This window comes from Clupea harengus, chromosome 6, assembly GCF_900700415.2.
Source record: "Clupea harengus chromosome 6, Ch_v2.0.2, whole genome shotgun sequence".
Lineage (NCBI taxonomy): Eukaryota > Metazoa > Chordata > Actinopteri > Clupeiformes > Clupeidae > Clupea > Clupea harengus.
Window position 1 is genome coordinate 2689690 of NC_045157.1, and position 13673 is coordinate 2703362.

General features: G+C 42.2%; 1 protein-coding gene across 1 annotated transcript in view; it reads right to left on the reverse strand.

Moving 5' to 3' along the window:
- Positions 1 to 7081: 7081 nt before the first annotated feature.
- The window catches only part of LOC116220738 (semaphorin-7A-like), a 25499-nt gene continuing 18907 nt past the window's right edge, over positions 7082 to 13673 (reverse strand). The window contains exons 10-14 of the mRNA XM_031568751.2: positions 13392 to 13590; positions 8895 to 9010; positions 8618 to 8769; positions 8169 to 8218; positions 7082 to 7829 (exon numbers count right to left, since the gene is read on the reverse strand). Coding sequence (XP_031424611.1) covers positions 7462 to 7829; positions 8169 to 8218; positions 8618 to 8769; positions 8895 to 9010; positions 13392 to 13590 — 885 coding nt within the window. The 3' untranslated portion in view covers positions 7082 to 7461. The remainder of the gene's footprint in view (positions 7830 to 8168; positions 8219 to 8617; positions 8770 to 8894; positions 9011 to 13391; positions 13591 to 13673) is intronic.

Sequence of the window (13673 nt, forward strand, 5' to 3'; positions counted from 1 at the left end):
CTATGTCATGATAAAACTTTTACTTTATATCTGACACTCTCATGTCTCGTCTGTATTTTACATCTATACTTTTTTATTTAACTTACATTTCGTAATTGAGGAGACCTGTGGTCCTGTTAATAGACCAGTGTTTCTGGTGGGGCGCAGAGACGTGACAGGTGGGGCGAGATGAACGGGAGATTTATATTTTTTTCTATGGCAATGCTTTCCTTTATAGACAATATATCTTGATTGACGTCGGCGTATTAATTGCAGCGGGACAATTTAAAAGTTAGTTTAGTTTAGTTAGGGCTGTGTACTGTTCTCGCTACGTGTTTTACACGTCCAGTGTGTTGAGTCAGTTCAACAGTCAGCCAAACTTGATTTCACGAGCCAGGTAGCGAGCGCCTTGCTCCTTTATTGATGCCAGGTGAAAACTTATGAGTGAAACGATAATACACAAGAAACGGAAAATACTTAGAAGGTATCTAGGCCTCATGCAGACGAAGTCTAGTCTTCATTTTTCACACATATCCACTTTTCAAATCGAGTGCACATGAACCCAGCGAATCCGATTGAATCCGCTGTAGTACATCCCCCACGCCTGTTGGGGGCGCTTTAACGGTGCTACAGACAACTGAAGAAAACGGAGAAGAAGACAGGAGCGTGCTAATACAGTGACATATGACAGTAGTCGAGCTCCAACTAGCAACGTTTAGCCTAGCCGCATAGCCTACATTTAATCTGCACAGTAACATATTATGGTGGTTTATAAAATCAGTGGTCAGAGCAGACTGTAGGTTAAGCAAAAAATAATTATATTTGTTATTGATAATAAAGTGTTTAGAACAGTGCAACAAAGCAATGTGCCACATGACATGTCTGAGTTGTTTAAATGCCTGTGCTTTATGGTAGTGCTGTCAAACATTAAAATATTTAATCGCGATTAATCGCATGTATGTCATAGTTAACTCAAAATTAATCGCGATTAATCGCACATTTTTATCTATTCTAAATGTCCCTTCATTTATACATTTTTTCCATCATTTTATTTTTATTTTAATGCCCTTATCAACATGGAAAAGTGGATTGGCTTGCTTTATGCAAATGTTTTATTTTATTGAAAACCAACATTGCCAAACAGGACGGTACAAAATAAAATTATAAAGTGCACATTTCAGGTAAACAAGGACAGCCTATAGTGCAGTTAAACCATGGCTTAATATTTTCTTTTTTTCAAGTTTGCTGGGAACATAGCAGTCAGGCCTCTTATTTCAGAAACAATGAACCGTAACAATTAGGTTACCAATAAAAGGTAAGCCTACTACTTGCTTTCAGCCAGCTGCCTATTGACAGTTTTGCACAACACAACTTTTAAAAGTAAACTTTCCATTCAGAAGCTTTTTATCATCCATTTCGCTGCATCGCGCTCACCATTCACTCAAACCGTAACGTTAGCCTACTACACCGTTTGCGAGGCCAAAAAGAACGTTAATAACAAAAAAATAATAATTCGCGTTAATCTCGTGGTAAAAAAAATTAACAGCGTTAAAATGGGTTTGCGTTAACGCCGTTAATAACGCGTTTAACTGACAGCACTACTTTATGGAGATGCTGAGCTTGAGCACGAGAGACCACAATGCAAGTGCTGTGGATCCTGGATGTTTCATGGTTTACAATTGCTTCCAATTTCATGGTTTTATTACTAACAACAAATGTAGCCTATTGTTTAGGGCTTTGTCCTTCACGTACTGAACCTCTGAAGTAACGTTAACGCTAGCTAGTAGCTATCGCTATCGTTGTCTGACAGGACTAAAGCTAACCTTACATTCATCTTTATTACAGACCATTTTGAAACTTCCGTCTATAATACAAATCTTTTCACGTCAGATTTGCTCATATAGGCTATTGGTCTGATGCAAATAGATTAAACAGTGATAGATTAAAGTATGGCTTGTTAATGTCATCCCTTTCCTAACAACATCGATATAGATAGATACATTTGTATTAATCCCATTAGGGAAATTCACGTGTAAAAGCAGCAAGGTAATAGGAAGATTTTTTTTTTTTTTTAACTGGAGCTGTTATAACTGGCTGCCACACTCACTGCGCCATGGCAACCCATTCAGTTATTAAATAATGCCAGTTGTGTCCGTTGTTCTGGCTGGTCTAAAAAATGATATCCAACTGGCTAATGCCGAATTATAGATCTGCGTCGGTGTCCGTCCGGACACATAGCCACGCCTTGGCAACACCCTTCCCCGTGGTGGAACGCCCATCCGAGCCCATCCGAGCCCTTCGGAGAGCTGGACGGACACCGACGTGCACCTCTCGATTTTTGTAACTTTTTCGGATACAAACGGATAGCGACGGATACCCCCTTGGCTGTGATTGGTCCGCTAACGAAATCATTTCCTAACTACATCATTTCCGGAATCTCACATTTCCTGTTTCATTCCCTATCTGTTCCTATTCTGTTATAGAGTGTGGATCAGCCGAATATTTCTGTCCGAGCCCGGCCTGCGTCCGACAGAGTAGTGCCCGAGCCAGACAGCCATTCAAATATATTGTCGGAATCCAACCAGACATAGTCAATGTCTCAACTGTTCATACTAATGACACATTTACGTATGTTTTTTATGAATAGCCTGTAGACCGTCTCACAAGCTTCTTCTAGTTGATTATGAACAAACATAACAGAAGAGGTCTGAAGATATTTCTGAAACACTTATAAGGACGCTCAAATGACCGCGAATTCATAGGAGAGAATACTATCCCATTCTCACAGGAGACATCACAGCAATCGGAGCATATTTGTCAAACGGATAAAAGATAGCCCTGCTCTGAAATATTCCCATTCCATACTGAATATTCTGTTTAGATCAAAGGTTTGTTTTTCGACACCGTGATATTTCAGATGATGGAACAGTTGAAATGAATGCTCATATACAAAAGCTAACCTTAACGTGAAGTGGAGTTAACTTGCAGCCAACACCATTGCATTACAAACCCTAACACACACACATAATGAGAAAGTAGGCTTATTACACCTGGCGATTATCTCGCCTTTTATCTACCATCTTTGAATAATGTAACTTATAAACACGTCGTTTTAAAGCGCTGTGGCCGTCCTGAAAAGATGTGTCAATAAATGAATTTAATCCATAGAATCCACGTTGACTTCACTACTTATTAAGATATTGTAACAAATCACGGAAGTGTGGAATATTTGTTATGGCTTTTAATTAAACACTAAACACAATACAATGTCAAAATGGCACGGGCTTTATGCCCTGCTACAAGTTATCACGAACAGACTGTGCTACCGTCACACACCTGTATAAACTCCGTCCCAACACAGAACAACGACATGCAATTAGAACAGTTGGGCGCTGCATCATAGACATGTATATATGTCTATGCGCTGCATCACATCGAGAAAAGTATGTGCCCGCCGCACGGCATTATGGGGCGACTATGCCAAGTTAAATATGGAATGTTCAATGCCTTATCGCGCTGACTTGTCCCAGCCCTACCCCAGCCCGACAGCAAGTAAAATATTTAGTCCGAACCCCAATGAGTCAATGTCTCGACTGTTCATACTACTGACACATTTACATACGTTTCTTAAGAATAGCCTGCCTTTATTAAACTCGAGCATCAACAGATGAATGATAAATGCACTGGCTCACACAAACAAGCCCCGTTAAACGCACAAGCGCGCACGAAAGGGATATAAGCATATTGAAATGAATTATTCACATTGCAAGAACGGAATGAAATGGCCTACACATTACACACGCTATGCATCTGATATGCCTAAATAAAACTCACGTTATATGCTACACCAGAAGAGGCGCGAATAAAACAAGTCTAACCATTGAAGATTATCTTTTTTCTTGACACATTCCTTATAAAAGTATCTACATAGTCCAACCATCGATGTTTAATCCATGTTGTGGAGAAAGAGGATGGCATCAATCATATTTCATTAAAGCTTCACACTTCTTACATTGGACATATCAAACAGCCTCATTAGAATCCGCATAGAATATGATGCCATCCGACAGAAATATCTCCATAGGCCTACAGTAAATTTCCCCTCGAGTGTCGTTTTAAACTCTCCAGATGACAGTTTCTTTTTTTTTTAAACTTTAAGTGCACAAAGTTCGTTATAAAACGATCTACATAGTCCAACAATCGAGGTCTAATCCATTTACATTTAGTCATTTAGCCGACGCTTTTGTACAGGGGAGAAGCATGTGAAGCAAACACGTTTACTTGACTACTTATTAAGATATTTAAATATGGAATGTTCAATGCCTTGACTACTAAGCAGAAATATCTCCATACAGTTGATTCCCCCTCGTTTTGTATCGTTTTAAACTCTCCAGATGACAGTTTATTTTTTAACTTATTCCCTGATACCAGTTTGCCTCCTGTAATCGCGTTGTCACAGCTAGGACATAAAAAAAATCCCCGCACACAAGAAGGCTATTATCCTAAATGTGATTTATTTTAGTCTCAAAAACGAACTTCTCCATCACGTGAGGCAGACACGTTGACTTGACTACTTATTAAGATATTTAAATATGGAATGTTCAATGCCTTATCACGCTTATGTTTGAAAGCCATTGTTTTCAGCTTACAGGTGCTTTTGCCTCTGGCCCGGTTTGTCGGTTTTGACGTTCATCTCTCTCCCCCAACCATCCAGGTTTAATAAATCCGCGTTGACTACTAAGCAGAAATATCTCCATACAGTAGATTCCCCCTCGTTTTGTATTCTTTTAAACTCTCCAGATGACAGTTTATTTTTAACTTATTCCCTGATACCAGTTTGCCTCCTGTAATCACGTTGTCACAGATATTTATTTGCCCAGTCAGCTTGTTGGTCTTGACGTTCAGATGTTGCGCCTAAACTATCATATCGTCTCCTCACATGATCAAATAGAGACTTGACATTGGACAACAGCATACATATTACCCAGCAATCATCATTACAAATCTGAATATGACAAAAAATACCAAAGAAAATGAGATAGTATTCATTTCATTGAATCGTTTTTAATAGTTTCTATAGTGTATGTAAGATAAGCATATCATTTTGTTATAGATTGCTACTATTTTTCACACAAATAATACCTACCATGATGGAGATAAGTTTGCCTTTTCAAGTGAATATATAGCGTTAGACAGACTATTCATTGTAATGTAGTGTGTCTCAAAGACCCATGTGACTACACCTGTTGCTCTTGATGACGTGACGGCTGGGAGGAGGGAGATAAACAATCGTCGAATTCTATCACTCAAAGAGGTCGCGTAGTAGATCGTCTGTGACCAAAAAAACGCTGCACCACCCACTGTTCTGGCGGTGAATTGTTTTCAACACCCACAGCCGTCGAAGAAGTATAAATCAAAAACAGTACGTCCGAATCCGTCCGAATCTGTTTCCCCGCCCATCCGTAAAACGGACGGACACCGACGCAGATCTATAATTCGGGCTTAAGTAAGACCACGAAAACTAAACTAAACACAGCAAGTTACTATTAGATTCATTACACCAAGAATCAGAGCAACAACAGATTACAGCACAGCTGGCTAATAAGTGCCAACGTTAGCCACCAACGGAGTTATGAATGAATGGTGTGCTAACGGTCACATATTAGAACGTAACGTAACTAAATGAATAATAATTAAATGTTACGTTTCAACGAACTAACACAGTTCATGAAATGTAAACATAGGTCACTTAAACATATTTATCACAGTGTGAGAGCGAAAAAACGTAGTCATTGTTTTCCAGGGTACGAGGAAAAGCATAATTTAATAGAGGCTTACTAGATATGTGCGTTGCTAACTGTCACAGTTGTTCCCTATCCCACGAGACAAATATGATGTCAAAGTAAAAGTCCGTCAACAGAAAGAAATACAATACTGTGTGCGTGCAGGGATGGATTACCGAACGGGCCTACCGGGCCCGTGAGCTCAGGGGGGCCCTAAACCAGAGCCTCTGCGTGAAGTCGCTGTTATTAACTTTGCTTGCTGTCAATTGTTTTTAGACTTTGTATTTGTGTATATCAGAGGTGGCTTAAATGTATCTCTTATTTGGAAGCGGTGTATTTTGTTACACGTCCTGACCCATGGTTTCATAGTCCGTCCATGTGTGCATGTCCATAACAACAATACATGAAACATGAAATCACTCCAAGCAATATGCATTTGCTGACCTAAATAAGATGTTATTTGATATTACTTGAGGTTATTTCAAAAATTGACAATTTTAAGCTTGGCCTACCATTTTATGGTTGCGATGAGGGACAGGTGGGGCTTGAAAAGGCCCCCTTGTTGAAAGTGGGGAATGACAGAAAAAGTTTGAGAACCACTGTACTACACACAAACACACACACACACACCTACTGAGAGTAGGACAATCTGAGGTGGTTCTCACCTCCTCTGACATTGCAGGGGTGTAGGGCTGGTGCGTGGGCGTGCAAGTTACAGCCCCCCACCCCCACGTTTAAAGGAAACAAAGCAGTGTGAGTTCTAAAGACAAGTGTGTTAATTGTGTGTGTGTGTGTGTGTGTGTGTGTGTGTGTGTGTGTGTGTGTATGTGTGAGTTAGTCTAAATAACCTGACCCTTATTTTTCTAATGTGTCTGTTAACTGCAGTCCATATGTCACATACCATGCCTAGACATTTCTGGCAAATTAGATTATAGTCAGTGCGCTTTCAGATAGCACTCAAATTAGACGCCATAAAAGCAATGCTGTCTTATCACGGTATACGGTAGCAGCGCCAAACAGCCATGTTTTGACCAGAGCGATCATGGGTCTTCATTTTCACACGGTACAAGCTAAAATATGTCCTTTCTGGAACGGCTAGCATAGCACAAACGTCAATACTAAGATTCTTCATATCAGCATAGCAAGAACTTCAATACTAAGAAAACAATAATAATGATTCATTATTATAAATGTGGACTAGTTAATTTCAAGGTCCTAATTGACCAACCCCAAGTATTCAGTGCTAGAAACAGATGTATGCAACATTAGTCACCATATTTCCTCATGGTAGACCTTCCTGGACAAAATGACACAACTGCTTGTTTCAAAGAAGCTTTAAAGTGCCAAAGTGACAGTGATAGACAATTAGTACAAAATCTAAAACTATTGCAACTCTATTATAGGCTTCCACTAAGACTCAACTGGAATGGAGAACATCGATACAAAAACATATAAACTTTTAACTTTTTTACAATAAATGCTCACACAAATGAAAGAATACAAGCAGGATCTAACACTTTCAGAAGTTTGTGAAATGTGAACTGAGTCATGGTGTTTCCCCCTCATGTACATCCAGCCCTGACCGTCATGAGGCTTCAATCATCTCTTCCTCCATTGCTGTTTTGGTTCCCTAAAGGGTCTAGACTCTCCCAACCAGGACACGGAACAGGACCCAACACGGAGCAGGTCCAGCAGACCTCTAACGTAACAGAGTAAACAGCAGCAGCAGCAGCAGCAAGGCCAAGGCCAGAGGAGAGCTCTTTAGTCCCCCCACTGCACTGCTCATCCTCAGCTCATACTGGACCACTGTCTTCCTGTAGTCTCCCTCCCTGGCCTCACACTGGTACAGGCCCTCATCTTCAGCCCTCATGCCATCTATCAGCAGCACTAACTGCTCCTGCTGGCTGTCCATGATCGACTGCCTCTCCTCTCCGCCCTGCATCCAGCGGTACTCGGCATGATGGGAATGAACGGGGCAGGGCAGGAAGTGTCTGGAGGACTCCGAAATGTCAATAGTGTCGGCATCACCCTGCTGAGGCCCCTCTGTGCTAGGATCAATAACTGGACCTAGAGAGGAGAGGAACAAAAGCCATTAAACTATGTCTATTTTTTAGACACAGATAAATACTGACATCAGATAATCAAACTGTTAAAATGTATAATATTAATAATAGTGAACACCATATTACACCATAATATGTGACCATCACAAATAGCAAATTCAAAAGGTCAAATAGGTAGGCAGTGAAAGGTCAAATAGGTAGGCAGTGAAGTGAAATTCAGTTTGTTTCATCTCTAGTGTTCAGCCTCTCATGTTTTGAGCTGAGTTAGAGACAGCTTTGGAGAGAGAGGTGGGTCGGGGGAAGAAGGGAAGCATGTAAGACAGAGAGGTAAAACAGGACATACCGTCTGTGCATTTATGGACATTTCCATCTTCAACATCCTGAATAGAGTCCCTGTGGAAAGAGACTGAATTCAGCTGCATTTTATCGACACGTTTAACAGTAGGCACTATCTCATGACATTGCATGAGGGACCAATGCTTTTGGTAATTTTGGTAACACCATCGGCTTGAGACAGGTGAATAAATAAGAACAGCAGAGGGAATCAATAGGACAGGTAAACCTTGACATCCTTATCGCCCAAGAGGCTCTGCGTATACATTCAATATATATATAAGGGGGTGTTAGAATAGAGCACGTCTTTTAGTTCTCTCTTTGCAAACACATTTCACAGTTCTGTGAAAGGATACACTGCATGTCTCCGAGCAACATGGGTGTGAACACAGATACTGTATGTGTAGCAACTAATCATGGAGGAGAGAGGGAGAGCGAGGGGGGAGGGGGGTCTCTTACTCTGAATATGTTGAACATCTCTTTTGGTTACGGTCCCAGCCGCAGTAGGGGTCTCTTGCTAAGATGCAGTCAGCACATTGGTCCCCGTACACATTGCAGTTCCTCAGGTCAATCTGAACCACCTCAGCATTGGAGCTCACATAGAGTTTCTTCTGCAAAAGCCCAACGGGTTGGGTTCAAACTGTATGACTGAATATTGGCACCATAAAAATGGCATAGAATAGAACCTGAGAGGCGCAAACATGAAGCATGCTGGGATACACTGTGGAGGACTCACCTGAGAACTGTCCAGCAGCATACTGAGGATGTGTGTTCCGGGTTTGAAAGGGTGATACTCCGCAATGATGAAAGGGTCAGAGGAGTTCTCCAGGACTTTGTGAACCGCACCACACTCTTGAGTAAACACAAACAAAAACCGAAGTAAACAAACAAACACAGGGTGTAACACAAGAAACATCACACACAGTTGAGTCTTTGATGATCTGGTTACAAAACTTCCGTCTTCAGAAACAAGACACCTGGAATGTTCTAGTCCCATGACCAAGTGAAAATGAAATGAAAGTGCTGAACACCCTAGGGGTTCAATGCGGTCACCGTGTTGATGTTCTAATGTCTCACAGGTACTAGTTAGTTAGAGTTTGAGACTTGTGGAAGACGGCTTAAGGCCGATATATACTTCAACGACTCCGTTACTCCGTGGTCACTCATTTGCCTCGACGGATTCATTTTCATTTATGGTTCTCCGACGGTTGTGGTTGTTGTAAAGCATTTTAAAAAAAAAGATGGGGGCGGACCAAATTCCGTATATGGTTGTATTTGTACATAAAAGTTATTTGTTTTCCTTTTTTTTGCTTAGATTTTTTTTAAGTTACAGAGAAATAGACACTGCAATTTAAAAACCCCATTATTGTAACTGAAAAATACGTCTGAGGGGATTTGCGAGGTATCTGAGCCAGGTATCTAATGTTGGCATACTACTACCCACGAGGTAAACAGCGATGGACTGACGGATTGACGGAGTCGGATAGTTAAAAAATTTGGGAGGTGCCTGTCAGGACACGGAGAGGTGCTCGGAGAGGTTTTGCAACGTCGGAGAGGGCTCTCCGTGTCTCCGAAAACGGACGACCATAGGTCTGCCTGTAGCGAAAGAATACGTTTCTTCCGACACTAGCCACAGTAACCTCGGCACAGCACGGTCACATGCCACGAGGAATGTCTTCTTCTGCGAGGAAAGTCTTTTTCATTCCATTTATAGTGTAGAATTAACATATGAAACAAGACATAAAGAGTAGGGCAGTGGGTGGGTGTGTCTGGAGGTCAAAGGGGAGGTCAAAGGGGAGGTCTAGCTTGAACGGGCCTATGGCAAGGTAGGCCATATATTCTAATATGTTTGGCTTCAACCATCTTGTCGTGGCTGTAGACAAAAGCCAACAATCAGAGTCTAATAGCTCTAGCCCCAAGACACACAAAAGCCAGGAACCATGGGCCTCATTTATAAAATGTTGCGTAGAAACCATCCTACATTTGATCTCAGACGTTTTCTGAAATGGTCGTAAGTGTTATTCACAGAAAACGAACGTACCCAAAAACGCCATTCCTGCGTTTATAAATCACTGAATCTCCGCCCTCAAAACGCCCCCTACTTAATCTAATTAGCATATTCTCAATGCACAAACGGAGCGCATCCTCAATGCACAAACTCTCTGTGACAATGGCAAGCAAGAAAGAAACATGTAAAAAGAAGAATTATAGTGAGGCTGAAATCGACGTTCTGCTGATGGAAGAGCAGATGCGGGCCAAAACATTGTTCGAAAGCCTGTCGGGTGGCGTAATGACAAAAGCAAAGTATGTGGCATGGTAGAAGACACGTCTCCGAAGCACCAGCGGCCGCACCTGCGGCACGAGCAGCACCAGAAGCCGCATCTGCGGCAGCAGCACCTGCAGCACCAGCATCGGGGCCTCGTCGGCCATCACCAGCTTCCTCTTCTCATTCACAAAGGGACTTGAATGAGTCTGGTAGTGAGGTTGTTGCCGAACTCTGTCCGCTATTGAGGGTTCTTTGAACAAACGTGCCTAAATAAAACATTCTGAAGAAAATGAACATGTGTGCATTTATTCTTATACTGTTGGTATAGTTGGTGAATTAGCTCCCGTCTTCTCAGCGCAGTGATGTGCGTGTTCCAGCCAGCTGGGATGGGAGGGTGGTCATCTTGGTCCATGCGCATTTCATCTTCTCCTAGCTCTATGCCATGGCTTAGACAGATGTTGTGTAGCACACAACAGGCTAGGATGATCTGGCAAACCTTTTCGGGGTCTCCCTCCCGATGCATCCAAACATCGCCACCTTCACTTCAGCATGCCTATGCTGCGCTCCACTACCGACCGCGCACGGGCATGTGCTGTATTGAAGTGGGCTTCCTAGGCTGTCTGAGTGTGCGCAATCGGGGTGAGAAGCCATTGGGAACCCTGTTTTACGCAGAAAATCCTCTTTCACATTTCGCTGTTCCAGGGCACTGTATGGACATGTAATACATTTCGGACAGAGGGATAATATCCTCTAACAACGCCAATGCAGCCATATCTCCTACTGAAAACTGTCACTATCAGGCTTGTTATAGGCTATAAATTGAGCAAAATGTTTTACACGTGTGGAATTAAAATGAATACCTATTAGACGTGAATTTCATTCATGTATGAATTATTCAAATTGTTTAATTGATTTTATTGAGCGAAACATTCATTTGGCCTTTTACCATTAGCCCTAATGGTGACGGTGGTGGTGACGATGATGATGATGAAACTGCGTGTCGGCGCTCTGAGAGTTCGGAATTCCTGCAGTACTCCAGTACTGCCACAAGGAAATGTACTTACGCGAACTAGAACCAGACGTAGAGTTAGGTCCTTTTCGTCTAAGACGGTTTTTATAAATCTGTACTTAGACATGGATTTTATCGCACAAACACTCTAAGACCAAATCTGTGCGTAAGTACGTTTTATAAACGAGGGCCAGAGTGTCTAAGCAAGATAAGCTCTTTACTGTGAACATGACAAAAAGGGTTGGTTCTTTTCAGAAGTGTTTTCATTCCTTTTATTATTTTCTACATTGTAGATCAGTCGTTCTCAAAGTGTGGTCCGCGGACCACTGGTGGTCCGCAAGTGCCCCGTAGTGGTCCGCGACTGCCACAAGTCAATTATTGCGACATTTCTAACATACAACTCAGAACGAAGAGAACACAGTCAGTAGAAGCCTAATCTATTAAAGAGTAGCATAATCTATTAAGAAGGTCATGGATCGGTGGCTTAAGACAGGGACAATGAAAAGAAAATTAAATGAGAGCATTTTTTTTTCTCCCGCTGCGGAGACAGCAAGATGAACTTTTTTCTGTGTTGTGTGACGTTGGATAATGACGACTCATAATTATGAAAAGTTGACTACTAGGATGGCTATATTAATGCCAGTCGGCTAGCCTACGGTTGGTAGTGAATTACTGCGGTCGCGTGGTCGGTATGCGCATGGTTGTGTTTATTGGTGTTTAGTGATACATTGGCGTGTCTGAGTGTGTGATGGGAGTATGAGGCTGTGAGCGAACTATAGTTTGTAACTTAACCAAGTCACGCATGGAGCAGGGTTCCAGATGCTTTGCCTAGCGGATTGTCATATCTATAACTAGCCTACCGATAAAAAAAGGAGTGCCCACCCGCGAAAATCACGTGCCGCTAACCAGGGCCGGATTAACAATGTTCTGTGCCCTGGGCAACAAGGCTCAAGGCTACACTGTTGCATGTAATTTCAAAGTCAAGATCATGTTTATTGTATCACAATTCAACATTTAATGTTGATCACTTCACTACTATATATCCTTATTATTTTACTTAAACAAATGGACCTTACAACTGGCCTCCCTTAAAGACTGAACTCATGACTACACAAACAATTATGAGGCCTAATGACCTATCTTTACTTTTAAAACTTCTCACATTAGCACTCCCGCTTAACTGCTTCTCCATCTTGCTGCACTGCTTCTCCCCATAGGACGCTCTCCTCCAGCCGCAGCGCTTCAAGTCACGTGACTCTCGCTCGCAGTGTCCGCGGCGTAGAGCTGGCAAGCCCCAAGCGGCATTTGTGCAGGCAGCTACTAGACTACACAAACACTGTTTTTGACGTGATTTAACATAATATTTTGATCGAACGAGTTGCAATAAAGTGCTCACATTAGGAAAGTAAGGACTGCGTTCATAACGTGATATAACATTTTAGTTGACGTTGTCCAGGGCCCCCTAGTTGTCATGTGCCCCTGGGCAAGTGCCTAGTTGTCCTAATGGTTAGTCCGGCCTTGCCGCTAACAATTGTCTGGTGCCAGGTCTGGGTAGGAGGCCTGTTGTTCCGGGGATATACTATTTAGTAAGATGGTCCGCAAGTTTTTTTTTATTGGCTAAGTGGTCCTTGGTCTGAAAAAGTTTGAGAAACACTGTTGTAGATTAATACTGAAGACATTTTAACTACGAAAGAACACATATGGAATGATGTACTAAACAAAAAAAGTGTTATCTATCATGTAGAAAATAATAAAAGTAAAGAAAACACTTCTCAAAAAATTAGAAGGTGTGTCCAAACTTTTGACTGGTACTGTACATTACACGGACAGCAGCTGTGACCAGTTCAGTTACAGTGACCTGTGCAACTTTACGACTAAGTATTGTCAAACTGGTAGCGTTAAAACACTTCTTGTCTAACTGCGACAGTGTGAGAGATGCAGGTGTTTCGGTCTCCTACCCGTGGACAGCAGCAGGACGTTGTGTCCCTCCTGACCCTCTGTCCCTTCGACACGGCCCACCTGAATGTGGCTGTATTGAGAGCGACTGACCAGTAGGGGGTTGCTGTGCCCGATGGGCCCCACCCAATCCTCCATCTCTGGATCGTTTCTCATGTATATGAGCAGGTCTGAGGGGAGATTCCTGCTCTCCTGAACACACTGGGCAGAAAGTAGGCAGAGATGACACAGTGATCTCTCACAATGTAGGCCTGTTAAAGGTGCAGCTCTCACAATGTAGGCCT